Source organism: Solanum lycopersicum, chromosome 3 (genome assembly GCF_036512215.1).
Source record: "Solanum lycopersicum chromosome 3, SLM_r2.1".
NCBI classification, from domain to species: Eukaryota; Viridiplantae; Streptophyta; class Magnoliopsida; order Solanales; family Solanaceae; genus Solanum; species Solanum lycopersicum.
In genome coordinates this window covers 2,623,361-2,646,493 of record NC_090802.1, presented here as the reverse complement: position 1 = coordinate 2,646,493, position 23,133 = coordinate 2,623,361, and the positions used below count along the sequence as shown (strand labels likewise).

Genomic DNA, 23,133 nt, shown 5'->3' with positions numbered 1-23,133 from the left:
CATCATTGCAATATGATCTATTCAAACTTTTATGGTGTAGTTTATATTTTTGTTATATATAAAAAAAAAGGATATATATATATATATATATATATATATATATATATATATATATATATATTTGAAATATTTTAAATTGTTTCCATCATTGCAATATGATCTATTCAAACTTTTATGGTGTAGTTTGTATTTTTGTTATATATACAAAAAAAGGAAAATGATACTATTATAGTAAAATATAGTATAGACTAATTTTTTTTTCAATCCGGTCTAATTCTTAAACATGTGTGTTGCACATATATGACATGCTTAATACTATAACTAGGGGTAGCTAAATCAAACCCAACTCGCCCAATCGTTTGAGTTTAGATGGGTTAATGATCTGTCTATTTATTAGCTCAATCCATTAAAAAACTACGTTGATAATATGTAGCATGAATTGAGTCAAAAGATTTTCAATTGGATACGGAATACATTTCACAGGTAGATGGAGGAAGTTTCAAAAATCAAAAACAGGAGAGCTTTATGTGATCCAAGAGGTACACTAACATTTGTGTAAACTCATTCACTTGAAACCATCACAACTTGCTTTCCAACATTGCGACCAGAGAAGAGACCAACTAGAGCACTGGGAGCGTTTTCGAGACCTTCAGCTACGTCTTCAACGTGTACACAATCTTACCATCCTTTATTTGTGGAATGATCATTTCCAAATATTTAGGGTAGAGATGATAGTAGTCAATAACAACAAATCCTTCCATGCGGATTCGTTTTGCTATGAGCCAGAACAGGTTGTGCACCCCTTCCGTCTGCTCAAGGTTGTATTGCGAGATCATTCCACACACAGATATACGCCCATGAACTTTCATATTAACAAGAACTGCATCAAGCATCTTCCCTCCAACGTTCTCAAAGTAGATGTCGATTCCATCAGGGAAGTACCTAATACAAACCAACGAAGAATGTCATGTACTCATGGAAAAAGTTTGCAGTATAGTGGGAAGTAAGATTACGAACCTCTTCAAAGTTGCAACTAAATCTTGTTCCTCTTTGTAGTTAAAAGCTTCGTCAAAACCAAACTTGTTCTTCAAAAGATCAACCTTTAATAACGAATACAATGAGATATAGATTAAGCTCGATGACAATAGAGTGGTCTTTTAATTAGCATAGCAACGCGACAGAGCTTACCTTTTCTTGGCTTCCAGCACTACCAACAACATAGCAACCCATCATCTTTGCAAATTGCCCTACAAGTTGACCAACTGCTCCAGAAGCAGCTGATACAAAGACAGTTTCTCCCTTCTTCGGGGAGCAAACCTCATAAAAACCAGCATACGCTGTCATCCCAGGCATCCCTGCAATACAATTGACGATATATCCATTCATAAACACACACTTTTGATACAGGATTCTACTTGCTTCCCGTTCATTCATACACTCCTAGTATAATTCCATAAGGTGGGGTCTGGAGAAGGTAAAGTGTACGTGGTCAGGGTAGAGAGGTTGTTTCCGACAGACCCTCAACAAGGGAAGGGGAATTCAGAGTTTCAGATGCAATCACAAATAAAGTATAAAATGAGTTTAAGCACAATTACAACCACCAATTAGGGACCTAACATAAACTTTAAAACATCTAACCACAATCAATTCTATAGATGAAAGTCCATTTTTCAACATTTCAAAAATTATAGTTATAATGAAGGGAATGACTTATTCTACCTTTCGAAGCACCACAAATACAGTTTTTTCATGAGAGAAGCAATAAAGCTAAAATATTCGCGTTTCACAACATGATCATACAACCCGCCTCCTCGCCTACTAATAAGCATTCAATGTAAGAAACAGAGGTCTGGTATCAACTTTACAATGATCAATTTGTTGTAATAATGACTTTTCTTGTCGATTCAAAAAGAATTGCATTTTCCGCGATAAAGGATTATATTAACAGAGAAACTCACCGAGGATTCCAGTATAGTAGGAAAGAGGCACATCCTTGTCATGAATTTTGAAAAAAGACTGACTAGTTGTTACAACACTATACTCCTCCCATCCAGTCATTCCCCAAACTAAATCACCTTTCTGAAAGTTCGAATCACCAGACTCCATAACTTTAGCCACTCCGATTCCCATGATAGGCTATATATAACAGAAGAAAAAAAAAACTAATCACACACAGATCAAGTCAATTCCCATCGATCAGTACATGATTAACATAATTAGATTTTTAAAAAATCTCATGGGAATACTTACAGCGTCAGGAGTGAAAGGTGCAACATAACTACCCTCGGTTTTACTCATACGAGGGCGCATATAAGGATCACATGACAAGTAAAGATTTTTCAAAAGCAGAGCATTGGATCCTTCTGGAACATTCAATTTAATCGTCGTCGTCTTCAATTCCATATCACATTCCTTAACGTTACCAGTTACATGATGTTTTAGAATAATCTGTTTGTTCTTCACTTCTTCTCCCATTTTTTTTTTTTTGATCTCTGGTTATGGCTGTGATGACAAAAACAGATGAGGCAAAGAGTAGCTAATGGCTATCAACTTTGCACTTCTATTTTTGTCTATCAAATTATGTCATTTGTGTTTTTATTTCTTGTATTATCAAATATTATAATCTTATGGTCTATTTTTCGCTCTTCGAACGAAGTTGATATAAAATAAAATAAATTTCTAAAAAAACGAGTAAAATATGTATTAACTTCATCAAACTAGGGCCACCTCACAATTCACATGCCAATGTTGTAAAAATCACGCAAAAATTTAATTTAATGTGTTGAAAAGTAAATTCATTAACTTATAATTTGGTAGGTAGTATGACATTTAACTCTTTATATAATGGGATATATCTGTTATAAATTAGTTCACGTGTGATATTATTTAAAATATTTCCCAATAAAAAAAAACATTCAACTAAAATTTTGTTTCAAAGCTCACTTTGGCTTCTAACTTTAGTCTAATGAATATTCATTGGTGTAATCACTCATTTACAACCACTCTCCTAACATCCCATCAATGGGTGATATAAAGAGATAAAATTAAATTTGTAAATATTTGACAAACTAATTAAATATTCCATAATATGGGAGGGGTGCTACACTCTACTAGACATATCTCAAAGACTCACAAGACACATAGTACACCTTGGAATTTGATGTTAATTTGTTACGATCCAAAAAATTTAACTCATAATGATATGTACATTCAACTTGATAAATGAATAAATTTATGTTTCAGTCATTTATTTCTTATTAGTAAATATAATTAAAGTCTACGAGAATAATGATAATACCTATGTATATAACAAAAACACCCCCAAAAATCTAATGATATGAATCGTGAATATTTAAGCCTAAAAATAAATATAAAAATCTGGAAGAACAGATCGACTATCTAAAGATAACATGACTTGTCTAAACACTTCTATGTGTTTTGCTAATAGTAACATCCGAACTTACTCATAAGAATGCAACAAGTATAGCGTGAGTAAAAATCTTTCAAGTACCATAAATCGATACTAATAAATTAATGATAAAAATAATTATTAACTTTAATTCTCTTTACTAGAGATAAGTTTCAAAACACATCTAAATTATATTGGTACCTAAACCTTCATTTCTATCTATGTTCATATATCTGAGGTTATGGCTGTGGCCTGTGCTTACTAAGACAAATAGGCAAAAGTAATTGATGGCTAACAACTTTTCACGTCTATTATTGTCTATGAATTTATATTATATTGCGTTTTAGTCCTTATATTATTCAATATAGTCCATTCATCCCATATTCAATAGACACCTTACTAGAAATGTTTGTCACATACTACTTGATCATTCTCTAAATTAGAATAGAATTAATTATTTATTTTCTCATTTTACCCCTACAATTAATATGACCTTTGAAAGTTTAAGCAAATTTTAAAGACTCATTTTAATGTGCATTGATATAAACAAAGGACAAAATGGTAAAGTTTTTAAATGTACTAATGATTTCTTAATCATCGTGCAAAGCTGAAAGTGCCTATCTAATATGAGACAAAGAAAGTATTATATTTCACCTTCAATAAAATCACGTGAGTGTTTTTAATCTAGAAAAAGTTCAAATTTATCCTCTATTTTCAAGAATAACCAAAATCACAAACATTTATGAAAGTGAATTTTAATCTTATGCTATATTTTCTGCTCTTGAAATAAAGTTTTTATAAAAGAAAATGAATCTCTAACAGAAAAATCCAATATATAGCCGACTCACCAACCTAGGGGCCACCTCACATGCCAATGTTCTGAAGTCACACAAAAATGTGAATGATCTCTCTACAACTTATATTGACGAACAATTTAATGGGTTGAAAAGTAAATTCATAAACTTATAATTTGGGAGGTAGTATAACATCTAATTCGAGCTAAAAGTAGCTCACAAGTTTTCAATTAAAAAAATAAGACAAGTAGGCCCTTTTATTTTTCTTTGCTTTTTTATTTTAATATTAATAAAAGGACTAAACTAATAATATCTTTCGTAGTTGTCTGAACAATTATTGAAGTTGTCAAACGACTAAAGAAGTTGTCCCGACAATTAATACAGTTATCGAATGGCTAAAGAAGTTATCCCGACAACTACAACAATTATTGGACTAAAGTATAAAAATTAAAAATTTGAGACTATTATAAAAAAAATATATTTTGATCTAATATATATTATTTATCACTTCTACCTAAATTTTAAATCTTGAAACACTCCTATCTAATTGACAAGCTAATTTATCTCTTTTAATAGACCTTCTTTATGTAATTGGGATATATATATGTTCTAAATTAGATCACATGAGATATTATTCAAAATATTTCCCTATTAAAAAAAAACCTTCAACTAAAATTTTGTTTCAAAGCTCCCTTTGGCTTCTAACTTTAGTCTAATGAATATAATTGGTATAATTACTCATTTCAACATCCCATCAATGGATTACATAAGGAGATAAAATTAAATTTGTAAATCTTTGACAGACTAGTTAAATTCTCCAAAATATGGGAGGGTGTTACACTCTACTAGGCATATCTCAAGACCCACAAGATACATACTACACCTCGAGATTTTGATGTTAATTTGTCACAAAAATATCCTAAAAACATATAAACAATCAACATCTAAACCTAAATATTAAAGGAAATTTTTTTATCTAAAAATAATATGACTAATCTAAACACCTCTGCATGATCCGCTAGTAATCATATCCAAACTTGCACATAAAGATCGAATACAACAAGTATAGCATGAGTTAAAAAAATTTGCAAGTAACATAGATAGATCAATGATACTAATGAAGTAGTGATTCAGCCTTGAGAAAAGTAACTGGTAACTTCTCTTTACTCATATACATTAACAACACTAGACATGTAGCCTCCGCAAGCACGGGCCTAATATATTACTCTTTCTCGTTTAATTTAGGGCAACTTTCATATATAACAAACAGAAAATTCATATTTGTATGTTATAGCAAAGTTTGTATAATAACGCTCCATAGCAAACATATCACTGTATAATTCGCTATACATATACAACTGTATAATTCGCTGGCCTAAATTATATAATTGGCTGGCCTCGCTATACATATACAATTGTATGATTCGCTGGCTAAATTGTATAATTCGGTGGCCTATTTCACTGCAATTGTATAATCCGCTGGCCTATTTCGCTGCAATATGTGTATAAAATTTGTTTTGCATACAATTGAATCGAAGTAAAATGTTTGTATATTGTATAATTATAAGTGTATAGGAAGAAGATATATGTTTTTCTCTCGCTTTATGCAAAAACAGAAACAATTTAATACACTTTTGTTGTATAAAGCGAGAGAAAATTGATTTCACTGCAATTGTATAATTCTTTGGCCTTTTTCGCTTCAATATTTGTATAAAATTTGCATTTGTATACAATTGAATCAAAGTAAAATGTTTGTAAATTGTATAATTAAGTGTATAGCATGAAGATATATGTTTTTGCATGTGTATATACAATTTTCTCTCGTTTTATACAAAACAGAAACGCAATTTATACACTTCTGTTGTATAAAGCGAGAGAGGCGAGAATGAGAGAGTGGAGAGCGAGAATGGAAGAGTGGCGAACGAGAGTTTTGGAAAAAGCGACTGACAAACTTTGACAAATGTTTGCTATGGGGCACAATTAAATCAAACAGTAGCTACTCCATTTATTTTAGATTATTAGTTTGCTATTATATAGAATTATCCATTTAATTTATATGATAATGGATGAAATTTGGAGAGTCATCTTAATTTTTGAATATTTTAATTTGTTAGTTAGTGCAATTTATATTAATGTTAATATCGTTTTTAAATAATATTTATTATTTTCTCTATTTCAATTTATGCAACATAAACATAATTTTAAAAGTCAACCAAATATTTCATGTGTCTTCTAAATATCTTAAGTGGTTCATTAGTATGATTTGTAGTATTGTTTATGTAATTTTTAAATATTATACGTTATCTTCTTCTTTATTCATTTGACACTAATAGAATTTCGAAAGTTAATCAATCTTTTTATATATCTTTAAATATTTAAAGTTGCTAATTATTAGTTGTAGTATCTCTTACGTACTTTTTAAATAATACTTTTTTTTTGTTTCAATTTATATGATACAAATAAAATTTTAAGATTGGACAATTCTTTTATATATGTTTCCGAAAATATTTTATAATATTAGTCATTGAGGTTTATATTACTTTTTGTGTCATTTTCAAATAACACACATTACTTTCTTTGTTTCAATTTACGTAACAAGGATAAAATTCTAAGAATCAAATAATTTTTTTCCATATCTTTTAATTATTTTTATTTATAAAAACTTTAGGTAATTTTTAAATATACAAAAACTTAGAGATAAGACAACAAATCAAAGGAACCACGAAATAACTAAAATGACCTTTGATACATTTTATATATAATATTATAATTTAATTAATATTTTCTATTTTTGTAAGCTCATGTTAAGTCCAATTTAGGGAAAAAACAACATACGAAATACTCCATGATAATTTATTTGACCTGTTGCCTGTTTTGGCACTTTAACTGCCTTTTATAATATAGTAGATATAAAATGAAAATAAAAATACATGATAATATCATCCAAAAAATAAGTAAAATATACATTATTTATGTGCTCATTCTACATATAGTTATTCATGATTATCGTTAAAAAGTCAAATCGAATCGCAATTTGAATTAAAGCGATTGAAAAATTAATATTTGATTTAATTTGATTAGGTTTGGTTTAACGTTTAAAAAATCGATATTATTTGATTTGATTTTGATTTTATTAAAAAATTACTACAAAAATAATCAAGTCGAACCGATATACTATATATAGAAATTTTATAATTATTTATATATTATTCATAAATAAAATATAAATATTTTTTAAAATTTTAAGTAATTTAAGTCTTTAACTTTATCATTTTCTTAAGTACAACACGTAAATTTGAGCCCATCTATTACAATCATAAAACCAGGTCAAGTCCATCAAAATTCATTACATTAGTCTTTAACTATCAAATACTTTTCATAAGATAGTTACATCTTCTCTTAATTGAATCGCTTTGTTCGTGTAATGATAATTTTAGTACTGTTTAATTGATTAATTGAACCAACAATAGCTTATATGTGGATTGTTCATGTACTAGATGTTTGTGTCTACCGAGATACTTATGTCCTCAAAAATTTATTACTTTCAAAATAAAAAGATCAGAAAATCAGAACAAACCGCCAATAACCAAACCGACTGTTAATTTTTATTTGATTTGATTTTAAAATTTTAAAATATCGACTTAAATTAATTTGATTTTAATTTTTAACAAAACAATAAATTCAAATCGAACCACAAACACCCCTAATTCTACATTTTTCACCCTGTATAGATAATATAAGTAGTATAAATTTATTTTGAAACCTATAATTTTATTTTTAAAATTTAATAGTCTGTAATGATGGAATTTTTTTAATATCCATTGACAACTTCATAAGAATAAAGTTTACTAAAATTTATTAATACTCCAAAGGTCTGAAAAATCAATTTTTATTTTTTTTAAAAAAAAAAGATATTTCGTGCGAACAAGTTTGTTTGTGTGAAATTAATGGCGGTCGTCGCCTATACGTTTGTCCATACAAAAAGGGCGTTGAGTTCCTGAATTCATCAGCAACATCAAATCCCTTAAAACCCTAATTCGGAAATTTTTGATACAGAGAAAAGCTATGGGGAATGTTAACTGTGTATTCTGCGGCTGCATAGAACAGGCGAGCGTTGGTGTGGTGGAAAAATGGGGACGTTTTGACAGATTAGCAGAACCAGGGCTCAATTTCTGGAATCCCTTGGCCGGAGAATGCCTCACTGGAACTCTCTCCACCAGGATCAATTCTCTTGATGTCAAAATTGAGACCAAAACCAAGGTATACTACTACTATTTATTATTCCGATTACGTCCCTAAAAAAGTAAAACCCTCCTACTGTTTTCCATTGTGTGTATGCAAAAATTGAATGATCGATCGGTTAATTTTGAATAATTTAGCTTTTTTATAGTTTCTAGTTACATTTGGTGTAATTGAACAACATAGTTATGTTGCTGATACGAGTTGATATCAAATAGACAAAACAAAATCTATGAATAAAGTAGCTAAATGTATATTTACAAGGAATATGAAAAAAGATTTGACCTTCTACAGACCAAGCTCAATTCCTATTAGGATGATATCCAATGAGTGGATAAAGCTAAGAAATATTGGATTGTGAGAGAGGGAAAAAAACTCAAGATGGTTGTTTAGTGAAAGTACATTTAGAGTGTATGCAGCAAATTCAATTCTGTGGAAATGAATGAACTTTAGCCTGTTAGAGTTTCAAAATTAAAACTTGCCTGTATTATTATGTTTTATGAGGTGGTATAATGCTGAAGAAAGTCAGAGATTAGATTAATACGCTCTTGAAGGGGTGAAGTTGTTAATTTTGGGGAACTTTACCGGCCCCTATAATTTGAAGGTAATGGTTTCCAATGTATAAATGGATTTGCAGTTTGTAAGTCAATCAGATATTGTGGATTTTCTTTTAGAGTACATCATGCTAAGCGTTTTTTTTCTTCTTCTTACTCGTTTGGACTGGAATAGAAACTGCAGTCAGAGTAATACATCCTCTCTTTCTATGGACTGTTCTGTTAAACCTCTAGGCATGTCTTGACGACATTAATTGGTCAACTAATTATCTTAAGAAAGTTAAAGCATCATTTCCCCAGGCCTCCTAGTGAGATGTTTCATAATATGCTCCTTGAAGTAGACAAAATTGACATAAATTGATGCTGAGCTAATAGTATTTCTCTATAATATGATGAATGATATTAAAAAGCTTTTGATTTTGAGGCCGTTTGATCTAATCTACGTTGCCCTAAACTACTGGTATCTTTTTGAGAATTCAGTAGCAGTTTAGGACAGAAATGGGCCAATATGTTTCTTCACCTGGAGAAAATTAACTAATTTGTTATTGTTCAGGATAATGTCTTTGTTCAATTGCTGTGCTCAATCCAATATAGAGTGATCAGGCAAAATGCTGATGATGCTTTCTATGAGTTGCAAAATCCTACAGAGCAGATTCAGGCTTATGTATTTGATGGTAATTTGTTTTTTTTTTGGTTTTACTTCTTGTGAGTTTATTTTTGCTCTTGTTTATTCATGCCACTTGCATGATGCTAATCTCGTTCAATGTTCTTGATTCTTCTAGTTGTTCGAGCCCATGTCCCCAAAATGAATTTGGATGAGCTTTTTGAGCAAAAGGATGAAGTTGCTAAGGCTGTTTTGGAGGAACTTGAGAAGGTAAATTTGTGTCTTTGTGTGGGCAGCCGGGAAATGAAATCTCACTTTCTCCATTTAAAATTTAGAACACAACCTGATCCATAGGAAATAGAGTGAATTTGGTAGGATGGTGAGGGGTAACAAAAGCAATGGAAAAAAAAAAACTAATTAGTTTGTTTGTTCATATGTTGTGTATGAAATTCAAACAAATTTTATCCTGTTTCAAACTGTTGGAGCCTGGATTTTTCAGTGAAATGCTATCATTTGGATGACTTTAGCTCCCCAAAAGTTTCACTTGTTCGTTTCTTAATTGAGATTTTATCATGCAAAGTGCAACACTTTTTTTTTTGAGAAAGGTACTTGTATTATGAACAAAGGGATAGTCAGGAAGTATTCCAGTAATACTTACAGCCAAAATATAGGGAAGATAAAACTACTGCTACATCACAATTTATCTAGAATACTAGGAATATCCTCTTCTTCTTGAGGATATTTATGTTTACACCAAAAAAAAAAAAAAAAGGACCAGACAGTTCATCTTCAGTTTCTGCAGTGAGCAGCTCTTATTTTCAAAGCATCTCTGGTTCCTTTCCATCCCGATAGTCCACCAAATGCTTGCTGGGACAATCTTCCATCTCTCCTTGTGTCCGGACCGATTTCCTTCTCTATTCCAAAAGCTAAAACTACTATCCATATAGTGCAACACTTCTGATCAATTTTAAATGGAAGGCTGGGATTTTGGATCGTTAGATATTAGATTGCCCCTCCCTGCTTGGGAATGTTGTAACACTTGCTTCTAACTCAAGATCATTTCCTGCCTCACTTTGTACGGCTCATCTTAATTTCTTTTCTTTTTTCTCAAAAAGTATTCCTCCCATTATCTAGAAGCATATATGGTTAATTGACCATTATCAATAAACCTTTTTTGAGAAGATTCTCTCAGAATTTTTAAATTGGAAATTTTATGTTCAAGTAGTCATCTTCTACTAATTGAAGGAAATTGACTTTTCTGCTCCTCTTCCTTCTAGTATATTAGGGGGAAAAACTGGTATTGGTCTTCTGTCATCAATACGTTATACTATTTTGGTATTTCCTAATATGTCTCTAAGAGAAAAAATTGTACTTCTTCCCGTTTCATATTACTTAGCCCTTGTTGACCTGACACACTCCTTAAGAAAGCTTTAATTAGAGGTTTATTTTACTAAGCTAACCTTATTGATGATGCTTGGAACTCTAAATTTGACTACTACTACTTTATGTAGTTATCTATATTAAGGGTGATATGGGGGAATCAGTAATATAACTCTCTTGATTTGCTAAATGGACAAGTATATTGAAACATCTATTTTTGTATAGGGGTCAAGTAAAATGAAACTGAGGGAGTATTTCTTTCTTTAATTTTATTAATCAAGTAGAATTCTAAAAATGAGGCAGCACCCTCTACACAGTGTTCTTCCACCCCCTACCCCACCCCGCAAAAAGGGGAGGGAAATTCCTCAAGGTAAACAAGGATTCCTCTGTTGCCTTACTCAAAAATAAGGATGTTATTGTAAAACTTCTCAGCTTAGATTCTTGTGTGTGTTCTAGTTCCTTCTTCTTTTTTCTTTAGTATATCGGTGAAAATTCTTGACCTTGTTCTAGCATAAATTTTTACCTTATTTTTTGTTATTTTTACTGATCGAGTAGAATTTGAGGTAGAACTTACTGGAAGCTGTTTGTTGTCCCCCCAATAAACAAAAAAAAAACTGCCCCAAAAAAGGGATGTAGAAGAAGATGCAAAAGGAAAAAATACCATCTCAATCTGACTTATCAAAAAGGAGAAACGGGGAATAGAGAGAGTTTAGATCATGAAATTGTTCCTTAAGAAAGCTTTAGGAATCATTTGAATAATTGTTATTTGTTACATAGTTTACTAGGCTTTGGAACTTTCTCCATTTCCAATAGGAAATATTTGTTTCTTGAGTCTCTTATTTAGTTTGTTTATGTATCAGGTGATGGGTGCGTATGGATATAATATCGAGCACATACTGATGGTTGACATTATTCCTGATGCTTCTGTGAGAAGAGCTATGAATGAGATAAATGCAGGTAAGAAACTGCTGTAGTTTTGCATATGAATAAAATTTCTTGTTTAAGAAATGTGTGATTTAAGATTTGAAGGGGAACTTATTTATACTAGTATACAAATAGAGTGTCGATGGTATCTATGTTTCTGTTTTTCCTACTTCTGAATTAGTGTACAAATAGAGTGTTGGTGATCTTGGTTTCTAGTTTCTACTTCTGAATTAGCATAGTTATAAAGTGCATGCTTTGAATTTGAAGGGGAATTCGTATGCAAATAGCATGGACTGTACTTCAAATTTCTGCTTTTTGACCTCTGAATTAGCGTACGAAAAGAGTGTTGATAATTCTTAGTTTCTACTTCTGATTTAGTGTACAAATAAAATAGCATTCATGGTACTGATCTGTTGTATTCCTCGGTAAGTTCTAATGCACATTTTGGAACTTGGAATATATCTTTGAGCAAGGTGCCGATTGAGGATGCATCTGGTGTGTGGAGAGACAAATGTTACCTAATCTATCGCTTTTTGTTTTCAGAAGTACTATATAATTAAAATAATGGAGATTATAGATTGTTGTTCTCTGTTACGTAGAGTGACAGTTTACTGAACTATACACTATTTTATCTTATTTTGTGTTATAGCTCAAAGGATGCAGCTTGCTAGTGTATACAAAGGAGAAGCAGATAAAATTCTGCAAGTTAAGAAAGCAGAAGCTGAGGCTGAAGCCAAGTATTTAGGTGGGGTTGGGGTTGCCAGGCAGAGGCAGGCAATTACCGATGGTTTGAGAGAAAACATCTTAAACTTCTCACATAAAGTAGAAGGGACCTCTGCCAAAGAAGTAATGGATCTTATAATGATCACCCAATATTTTGACACCATCAAAGACCTTGGGAACTCTTCAAAGAACACAACCGTTTTCATACCACATGGTCCTGGCCATGTTCGCGACATTGGTGATCAGATACGTAATGGCCTGATGGAAGCAGCTAGCGCAAAGGACGCTGAATAGGTCTGCTCGTTTTAACGATCAGAAGCCTGTGTCTGTTGTACCCAAGAAGGTTACACAATAAGAACAATTGGAGTTTGATAGTTTTGGTTTGGATTGTTTTTGTTTTCTCTTTAGCCATGAGCATTGACATTGGCAACATTGTTTGATGTTGTATAGCAAAAATAATAATAAAGAAGTTTTTTTTAAAAAAAAAGAATAGAAAATGGAGGAATATCAGAAAATGTCTGTAATTTGTATATTCACTTTCAGGTGCTATAGTGACTATTAAGAGGGCCAAATCAAACTCAGCTCGCAATTCATTTAAGTTCGGATGGGTTATTGACTCGTTCATTTACTAGCTCAATTCATGCCAATCCTTTTTAAAAATTTGGTTAATATATAATTCGAATTGACTTGATGAGAAATCTTATGAAAAAAAGTTAGAATTTTTTTTTTTAATTTTGTAAATTGTACATAGCCATAATAAAGAAAAAAAGTGATTTTATTAGCTATTAAAATAGTTTTAAAGAAAAAGATAAAATAATTAAGTTTAGTAAAAATTAGATTGGGTTGGATTATGACCTGTAATGTAATCTATTATCAAATCCATTTTGACCTAAGTAAATTTGGGTTGAATGATCTTGACTCGATTATGATCCGTCCAAATTTAATCTAATTTATTCAATTGTCGATCCCTAGTGACTATACATCTTTTAAGAGGGTAAAAACACGTTAGATATGAGAATCTATATTTGTTTCTGCAAAAAAAAGCAAACACATACAGTATTCAATCTTGTTCTGTAACATGAACAGGTTGGTCAAAACATGTTATAAAGTTTAGTATGGTTTGTTTAATATTTGAAATTTCAAACAAATTAAAAATAAAATTAGATGGATGAAAAAAGGTAGGTAACAGCTAAATTTTTCTGAATCAATTCTAATATTCTTTTGACATAACTACGTCAATGCTCATTAATTTTGCTGATTTTGACCTTAGTACCTTCACCATGATATGCCAGCTATTACATCTAGACATTATTACCTATATTTTAAAATGAAAATTCATTCGAAATTTTATACATCAATTAATATGAATACTATAGAAAAAAACTAAAATATGTGCTTTGAGGAATTAGTTCCGAAAAAGAATTGAAAATGCAACCATACCTCTAGGGGATGGAAGCGCTGTGACAACTCAATGCATGATAATATTTAATAACAGTAATATACTTGTTGTAATTTTATATATAAGAATCGAAAAGGATAGAAATTTATATTGATTTTATTCCTACTCATTGAAATAAAAAACTATTTTCAAAAAATCCTCGACTATAATTAAGATAATATTAAGTCAAAATAAATCATGAGTTCCATTGGCCTCCAACTTTGATATGTTTGACAAGGAAGTAGTAGTATTTCTAGTCCACATAATCTTTCTAGCTAATAAATATTTTTTAATAACATCATTATAAAAATGTATTTTTGAATTATCATTTATACTTAGGAACAAAATACAGAATTATTTTATTCTGTGTTTGGTTGGAGGTGTTATTTATCTCACCATTATATCTTAGTAACAGGGATAAATTATCTTATATACATAATAAAATAACTTATTCCCAATCAAACAATCTCGTAATATCGCGCTAAACTAACACCAATAGAATACTAAGGTGTATTTAATTATGGTTGAAAGAATAAACAAATTGCTATTGAGGAAGAAATTGAATATTTCCATATGTAGACAGTAAGACTATATACAAATGGAGGAAAAAGGGAGAATTTTTTTTTTTTTTTTTAAAAAAAGGTGTAGAAAAGTATGTTAATAATAATAATAATAATAATAATAATTGTGGACCCAAAAGTGATGGTAGATAATGCGTTACTTTTTAGACTGTAATAATAGAAAATGATAATATGTTTTAGGTATGTGGTCACTTTATTCACCGTACAACATATGTAATGTAATAATAGAACCACAAGAATATAAACCAAATTATAATAATTACATTAGGGTTTCGTTATAATTACAGTGCACTGTAATAATAATAATAATAATAATAATAATAATAATAATAATAATAATAAAGATTTGATGGCACTAATCATTTATTCCTCTATTGGCAGACAATGGTTAAAACTGTACTGAATTAAAACAAAACTGCTTCCCATCTAAATTTAAATTAAAGATTTCATTAGTGAGTCAATTAGACATAACATAGCACAATTATGATTTATCGAGATCATAATCTTAAATAAAAAAGTATAGAGTATACAGAATTATGGTAAAAGATTGATAGGTCGAAAAGTGTACGTCTATATTAGTCTATACGATTAATGTCTTTATAACTAAGTAGTCATAGTAGTATATTTATAGCTTCTTATTTTTCAATTTTCTCGATATTTGTTGTTTCTTATAATTTAATATTTAGTTATAAAGTTGTTTCATACATTTTCTTTTTGTTTTGACCCTGGGGTCAATTGGAAATAACCTTTTTGTTGCATATGCTACATTCTATCCTCCAAAAATATCGTACTCGGTTAAAATACACCGAGTATATTTTTGTTTTCTCTTTGCTCCTTTTGTGTAAAATTAAGATTGTGGGTGGGGGGGTATAAAAAATAAATTAACAAAAGTAGAAGAGTGAGTGGGAGAAGTAATCTACCAATTAATGTCTAATCAGATGTATTAGTAGTTGGCTGCTTGTGTTTAACTCAAGTGGGAATCATTAATTCTTCAAAAAGTCTACTCAAAATAATGTGTATTTTTCACTGTTGTAGATTAAGACGACTAAACCATAATCTTGAAATAACACCATTAATGTGTGTATGTAACAAGTTAATGAGTTTGGACCACAAAAATAACACAACGATAAGATGCTCCCTAGGACCACATTTATTGATTTCATATAATACAATAATAATAAGTGATTGACAGATATTTTTCTACACATGTTTTCTTCTAGTATATCATTAATTATATGTGATAGTGATTAGGTATGAAGAGAAAACCCATTTCTCTAGCTATTCATTTTTCGATCGTGGTTTGAGTCATGAAATCAGTCAATAGTGTTAAGAGTAGGTTGTGTGTGGTTCTTCTCGAAATCCTGTGTGTCATATAAGAGAAAGTTGAAGATAGATCCACATATTGAAGTTTATTTGTACCTACAACGATATCAAGTTAATATACAATAGTAACTAGGTTTGTAGAGTTAAATACATATATAAAGTTTTGTCAAAAGCTACTATAGGTTTCTATGAGCTTGAGATCCGCCCCTGAGCAGAGGGACAATCCGGTAGATCAATCAACAACAATATATCCAGTGTAATTTCGCACAGAGGGGTCTGGGGAGGGGTAGTGTGTACACAGACCTTACTTTTACCTCAAAAGATGATAGAGAGAGGTTGTTTCCGATAGACCTCATGCTCAAAGCAAAAACAATCTAGGAAAAGACATAATGGAAGTGCGATAGAAAATAAAAACGGGTAGATTAATCGAAGTACATAAACTGATCTGAGACACTGTGGTTATAATTTTTACTTTTGGAAGAAAAATACAGTGAGGGGCCAGAGGCAAAAATCTACACATAAGGTGCAAAAGGAGACTCCCTAACTATACAAAGAAAGAGATTGTCCACCAATTAGAATGCAACAGGAGCAAAGCTCATTCCAAAATAAGAAAAACAAGATATCATTCTCATCTATCACTCTCTATATTTACTACTAACTTATAGCCATTGTGAATGGATCACAAGGAAAATGGTAACATAACTATAGAGTAGACTCAACAGTATGCCATACGTTGAGCTAATATTCGAGTTGAAAACAAGAACTCATCATTCCCTAGCTAAGTAAAAGGAGGCGGAATAAGTAAGCAGTTCAGGTCAATGAAATAACAGCAAAAGAAGTATATGTAATTGGAGCTTGCTTTTAATAATTTGATCGAGATTCGTATGAAGTGGGCAAGAATGAAAAGAGAGAATGGTAATAATGAGGGAGATTTGAAAGTGTGTAGATTCTGGTAGAAAAAGACTGGTGTCCTGTTGATAATAATCATTCTGTTTCAACCTTTTTTAAAAACAGGAACATGACAACAATGAACTATGAAATCGAAACACATACCATACGAGTGAAAAGGCCTTTTCAATTCCTCTAGTTGGTTGAGCAGTCTATTAGTAGTTAGCGTTATCAGCACATTCCTCGTGTCCCTCCATCAATTAATACCTATAGCAAATTCTATAGACAAGTGAACTAGCAGTAACAATATCATCCTCCAGAAAAATCGGCTTTTTAATTTCGTTTCCTCTTTTTGGCCCTTCCCGCCTCTCTTTTTTCTTGTATGCTATACAATTTTTTTGTCCTGAAAGATCAAGGAATTAATTTGTACTTGCAACAGAATTTTTTTTTGTATAGAATGTAAACAGGCTTACACTGTAGAAAAGGAATGATTGAAGATTCCGAAAATAAAAGCAGCAAAACTTTAACACAATAATGAGCACTGCATACCAAATAAATCATACAACCCATATGCAGCAGTGCCCTACCTTCTGTATGTTTCATCTCACCACTTTTTCACCATCTCCTGTACTATTGCACACAAAGATGTTTAAAGAATAATCATAAACATGTCCTGTAGATTGGAAATTTTTACCTGTAGGGTACTATGTCATGTTAAGATTGTCAAGAATTCAGCCACAAGAAAAGGAATCAAATGATGGTTATTGTATCCAATTTCAGCGTAGTTATATATTAACAATCATTTCATAGAGGTTTCCAAGACCAGAATTCGTTAAGTCAGCTATGGAGCAAGTATATCTGCATGCAGGTCATAAATTATAGGTATTTCTCAGAAATCTATAAGCAGTTATAACAGTTACCAGTTTAAGACGAATACTTGAACCAAAACTTAGTGAAGTCCTATTATCTGAAGTGTAATTATGAATGGTGCACGTGAATGACAACGTGAAAAAAAAAACAGCATGCCTCCATGCATACCAAATTATATTAGTAGTCAATGTTATAGGCAGCAAAGTAGAGCCAGAAGACAGTTGAAATTCGTTGAAAAATCTTTTCAGCTACAATATGCAATCCATAATGCCGACAGCCCCTTGCTTACAGTTTGCTCAAAGTAGCTTTTTCCAATCAGGTGAAATAACCAAGAACTAAGAAAAAACTTTTAACTTTCAAATTAAGAATCTGGTGTGAAATTTTCAACAAAGTACCACCTTGTATGAGAATAGATAGATGGTCATGATGCTTAAAGAAATAGTTAACCTAAAGCTTTTTAAACAGTCTTGGCTGATGGGAATAAAATAAACAATTAAATACTTAGAAAGTCGAAAGAAACAAATAACCTTCCCTCTAACCTTCCTCTTGATGCAACGTCTGTGGGGCTCTAAAAGCAGATGCTCTGGAGTCATTCTTCTGGCTACAAGGATCTGCTTCCGGACTGTTCTTAGGTTGACTGATCTCATAAAAGCTTATCCGATTTTTCATGCAACAACCAATGAAGAAAAACTTGACTAGAGAAAAGGACAACAAATTCAGACAACTATTCCACATGTCTTCCAACATTTCAATTTCTTTCCAATGGAAATTAGTACTTTATATCACTCGCATCTTCAAGTAGCTTCCCCTTTCCACTTGGTCGAACTTTATGTGTACAATAACAAATATTAAAAGCCAATAGAAGCATAAAAACAAGCACAAGTTAATGATTTGATAGCCATGAATAGCTCAAAACTCTACGAATGTTCTTTGTTCTTGCACCCTATTTCCCAAGTGACATATCGAAGTTCTGATAATTCACATTGCTGACTTAATGAGATATCAACTTCATGTTGCATTTGATCAAATATCAGCATGAATATCAACTTCTTTTGGATAACAGATGAAGATTCAAAAGCAAAGTTGAAATTAAGAAAGTACATGGCAAGAGCAAGGAGTATAACAGCTGAATCCACAAGTTCTTGTATAGATTAATCAAAACACACAGTTCGGGATAAGCTTTAGTATTTTGGGCAACTAAATCTGAGAAAGCATTGCATGGCTATAAGTTCTCTCGCCTATATGAATGAACCTGGTTCAATATGAGAAATATTGACATGTCGTGGGCTAAGGTCAATAAATAAAAGTGACAATATTAGTTAGTCTCTGCCTTTGTTTTTTCCTGTAACATTTTAATTGACTAAAAGCAGGCAAGGTAAGTCAATTCACAGATAAGACTTAGAAAGTGAAGTAGAACATAAATATGGTGAAATTCTAGTCTAGTTATAAACATAAGTACAAGCCTTTTTTCACTTTTTTGTTAACCTCCTAAATCTTTTTGCTGAGACTGCCGTTCGAACAAGTTAGGCACTTCAAAACTCCTTATTATCTGCAAATGGAATGAGCATCAAGATGCAGCTTTAGAACATAAATTAGGACACACTTGATTCAACTCATTCCCAAAGTACTTGATATTAGACAAAAACTATGCAGGATATTACAAAAAGTCCCATTCTATGCCTGTAAGATATTATGATTACGAACAAGCATGAGCATATTTCTTCAGAACCAAGTACCTCTAGCTTCACATATAACAGGTCATTATATCATCAATAGGCAATTGACAGAATTACAATGCTCAGTTTCCTCATATTGTCTACAAACAATATCTCCAAAGCCGTCTATTAGAAGTAACAAATCAAGAAAAGTGAAATTAAAAGAATTTATACACCCTAAATATCAATATTCTACAAGAGTTAAGAGATAAGAAAATAAATTAAACTGAGGGTGCGTCTACAAAGACTTCATTGAACATGTCATCCTCACCATTTGCTGTAGTAAGCATCTCAGCATCCTTCTCCTCATCACTGGAAAAATCCCGTTTCTCAAGTTTTGCGTGAGCTGCAATGAAGATCATCCTTTGAGCTCTATCCATGCCAACCCTCGATTGCCCTTGCAGAGAAACCCATCTCATAAAGGACCAATTACATTTGAATCCACATGAGGTTGCCTGAAGGAAGAGAAGCCTAACAGCGACCTTCCCCAGCGACTTGAACTCTTTCAGGCAAGTTTCCCATACAAGCCTGCTACTCTGAGGATTTGCAATTTTCATTCGTCCTGTTACAGGATCTCGCTGCTTTACTTGAACAGCCTGAGCGTACAGTGGGTCGAGCCCTTCTGATCTCCATTTCATAAGCTCCATTAGTGCAGTGGGAGCTTCCTCCCGTGGTACTAGCCGTGTTATTAGCTTGTCTATGTCCTTCTCTTGATCATGTGTGAGACGTTTAAATGGTGGAAGATACTTCCCACTTGCATCCCTCACTAAGTATAAAGGATCAAGTACAAATGCAGCTGACCATGCAGGGTGATAGTTTTTCTTGAACCGTGTATCGATTATCTTCTCAATAGGTCCCTCAGCAACGCTAAATTTGGCACACCAGTCCTTTACTTTAGCTCTCAACTCCTCCCAAAGAAGAAGACACTGACCAACTAAGGGTCTCTGGACCTCAATATCATCAGTCATCTCCTTGATCAGCTTCACTAGAGAATGAACAGCCTCCACATCGTTCCAAAACCCTACATCCTGTATCATTTCAGCAACTTCTTTAGCAACAGGATCCTCTATGCATGAGACCTTATAGGAATCATCCAGCACTATTAACTGCAGTATTCGAGCATAACTTAGTATATCCTCCAACATTGCAATAACAGGACCATAGTTCTTAGACAGATTGCAGTCAGCTGAAGGAACTCTAATCAACCCTGCAAGCTCAACACCGTGCGACCTGAATTTCCTAAAATGATTTCTGATTTGGGACTTGCTATTGAAAAGATTTGCAATTTTTAAGCAATTATCAGTAACGATTTTAAAAAGTGGAAGTTCTCTACCAAAGTCCTTCAACAAACTAATAAATCCATGAAGTTGGCATGAAAGATTCACCATCCAATGATTTTGTAACTCCAAATTCCTCAATGCCTTACTTTTATACTTGTCTCCAACTATTCCCACACATCTTTGAACAACATTACCACACAACCCTTTAATAGTTTCCCGTAAAACTTCCTCTGCATACTCCGATGGCACCAATCCGCCCTTATACACTGCCTTATGAAATACATTAGTACCGTTAGGAAGATTTATGATAAATTTAATCACAGTATCTTCCCCATACTTACAAATATCCCTCCCCCATCCATCTGAAGAAACTTGAAAAAATGCTGCATCGCGAATCCTAGCTTCGGACTCCACTCTTGCTTCATCAAACTTAGAATCAAGTTTTTCTCCTACAAAATCCTTTCTTGACACCTGAGGCAAGCCTACTTGGTTAAGGAAAGCCTTGAATTTTGGATGCTCGAGACTCGAAAGTGTCACAGTCCCACAAGACTCATAAAACCAATCAGCCAGCAAATTGAAAGCTGAATCAACCTGGTCCTTATTCAAAGCTGGACCAGGTGAACTTTTCAAACTTTTAAGCCTCTTCACACTATCTTCCAACATAGCTAAAGCATCCAAATCCTCTTTCCCACCCGACAACATCAAATGTTGTTGATTCAAACCCGTATGTGTAGCAATTGCTTGAGCTGTTTGGAGTGGTGAATATCCCATTTCGCCGCAGAATCGCGGAGAAGTGTTCACCACTCCAAATTGTTGCGAATTTGAACAAGTACCAGTTTGTGGTGAACTTCTCTTACGATGATTATTCTGCGAAGTAGGTGAAGCTAAAGGGGGTAACTGTGAAATGGGCCTCAAAACAGCGCCAAAATTGGGACAAGTACCTCTTTTTAGATGCTCTGTAGCAGTCCGTGACGGATTTGAAGCCGAAAACGCAGCATCACACAAAGTGCACTTAAGTTTCACTGCTTTTGGATGATTCGTTTCCGGGTTTTGAATCAAAACAGGCTCCAGATGAGCCCAGTACCAAGCTCCTTTCCCTTTTATAGCTTTTGTACGGACAGCAACTAACCCTTCATATCTCTTGCTCAATGCTTTCTCCGCCATATCTTCCCCCGAAGTCAACACTGAGTTAACATTGATGTCAGCCATTTCAACCAAAAAAAATAAAATTTATATATATCGGGTTTGTTTATCAATTATCTAACTATAATTGTGTGTAAAGAATTTTAGATGAAAAACAAAGTGGGTTCCGGCCGATTGTTTCCATACCGGAAACCGGCGATCCAACCGGAGAATGTAAAATTGCAGATTATGTGTTTGTAAAAATGCTTAACTGAATCTGCAGGAGAATTGTTGAAAAAAAGGAGCAAGAATGGTAGTATTGGTTAGTAAAAAGAAAGTGAGTCTTATTATGCTACTTTTGTCGCTCACAATTGAGAAGACAACCTGCGCAGAGAGAGGGGGTGGGGGTGCGTGTTAAACCTGGTACCACGTGCTCATAAGAGCGCGTGTCCAAAAATCTACCTAAATCCTCTCTTATAGGTTTATTCGGAGTGATACGTACTCATTCATTTCCAATATTCGAGTGTTGCTATTATTATCTTTGTAACAAGTTTTTAGCCAAAAACATCATTTAACTATGTACTAAATTTAAACTTTATCTTTAAAACATCATTTTTAGCAAAAAACATTCTTTGAGTATTTAAAAATGAATAAGTTTCATCATTCTGTTAGATATTGTCAAAAAGCTAACGGATTCTAAAAAACATGAGCAGTTCTATGACCATCAACAAAAGTTTTCGCATACTTTCATTACTTGCTATTAAAAGTTTCTGGAAAAAATATTTATAATCTTAGACATTATTGCTCACGTAAACAAAAAATGTTTGGAAGTTGTGAGAGTATGTACATGATCTGTTTCTTTCTCATTTAGTAACGAAAAAAAGTTGTAGCTTAAGGGCCCGTTTGGATGGGCTTAATAAAAGCAGCTTTAAAAAAGTACTTTTGAAAGTGCTGAAACTTATTTTTAAAATAAGCAGTTATGCGTTTGGATAAAAGTGCTGAAGTTGTTATGTCAAACGTGAAAAGGAAAAAATAGAAGAAAGAGATGTTAGGGTTATATGGGTAATTTGGAGATTGTATAAAAATATTAAGGGGAAAAAATAGAAGAAAGAGATGTTAGGGTTATATGGGTAATTTGGAGATTGTATAAAAATATTAAGGGAAAAAACATAAAAATGTGGTCAACTTAAAACAGCTTATAAGCTAAAAAAAAAAGCACCCCTACCCCAGCTTTTAACTTTTGGCTTAAAATAAGTTTTTTTTAACTTAAAATAAGTTATTTTGAGTAT

At 32.3% G+C, this 23,133-nt stretch overlaps 2 protein-coding genes and 1 pseudogene across 2 annotated transcripts; 1 reads left to right on the top strand and 2 right to left on the bottom strand.

Moving 5' to 3' along the window:
• Nucleotides 1-406: 406 nt before the first annotated feature.
• On the bottom strand, nucleotides 407-2,605 carry LOC101248945 (2-alkenal reductase (NADP(+)-dependent)-like; annotated as a pseudogene).
• A 5,414-nt stretch (nucleotides 2,606-8,019) lies between these two features.
• Nucleotides 8,020-13,142, top strand: LOC101248644 (protein PPLZ12). Its single transcript, XM_004234119.5, has 5 exons — nucleotides 8,020-8,463; nucleotides 9,550-9,670; nucleotides 9,779-9,870; nucleotides 11,841-11,937; nucleotides 12,554-13,142. The coding sequence occupies exons 1-5, from the start codon at nucleotides 8,269-8,271 to the stop codon at nucleotides 12,919-12,921; spliced, it is 873 nt and encodes a 290-aa protein (XP_004234167.1). The 5' UTR covers nucleotides 8,020-8,268; the 3' UTR covers nucleotides 12,922-13,142.
• Nucleotides 13,143-19,444: 6,302 nt separating this feature from the next.
• LOC101248359 (uncharacterized) lies at nucleotides 19,445-22,884 on the bottom strand. Its single transcript, XM_004234118.5, has one exon. It carries the CDS (start codon nucleotides 21,929-21,931, stop codon nucleotides 19,664-19,666), a length of 2,268 nt encoding a protein of 755 aa, XP_004234166.1. The 5' UTR covers nucleotides 21,932-22,884; the 3' UTR covers nucleotides 19,445-19,663.
• Between the last annotated feature and the right edge of the window lie 249 nt (nucleotides 22,885-23,133).

What these genes read in the sequence shown, in the direction of transcription:
- LOC101248644 (XM_004234119.5), top strand. Translation starts at nt 8,269, where the DNA reads ATGGGGAATGTTAACTGTGTATTCTGCGGCTGCATAGAACAGGCGAGC. An exon ending in TCAGGCTTATGTATTTGATG is followed by an intron (nt 9,671 to 9,778) that starts GTAATTTGTTTT and finishes TGATTCTTCTAG; the next exon opens with TTGTTCGAGCCCATGTCCCC. An exon ending in TATGAATGAGATAAATGCAG is followed by an intron (nt 11,938 to 12,553) that starts GTAAGAAACTGC and finishes TTTGTGTTATAG; the next exon opens with CTCAAAGGATGCAGCTTGCT.
- LOC101248359 (XM_004234118.5), bottom strand. Translation starts at nt 21,931, where the DNA reads ATGGCTGACATCAATGTTAACTCAGTGTTGACTTCGGGGGAAGATATG.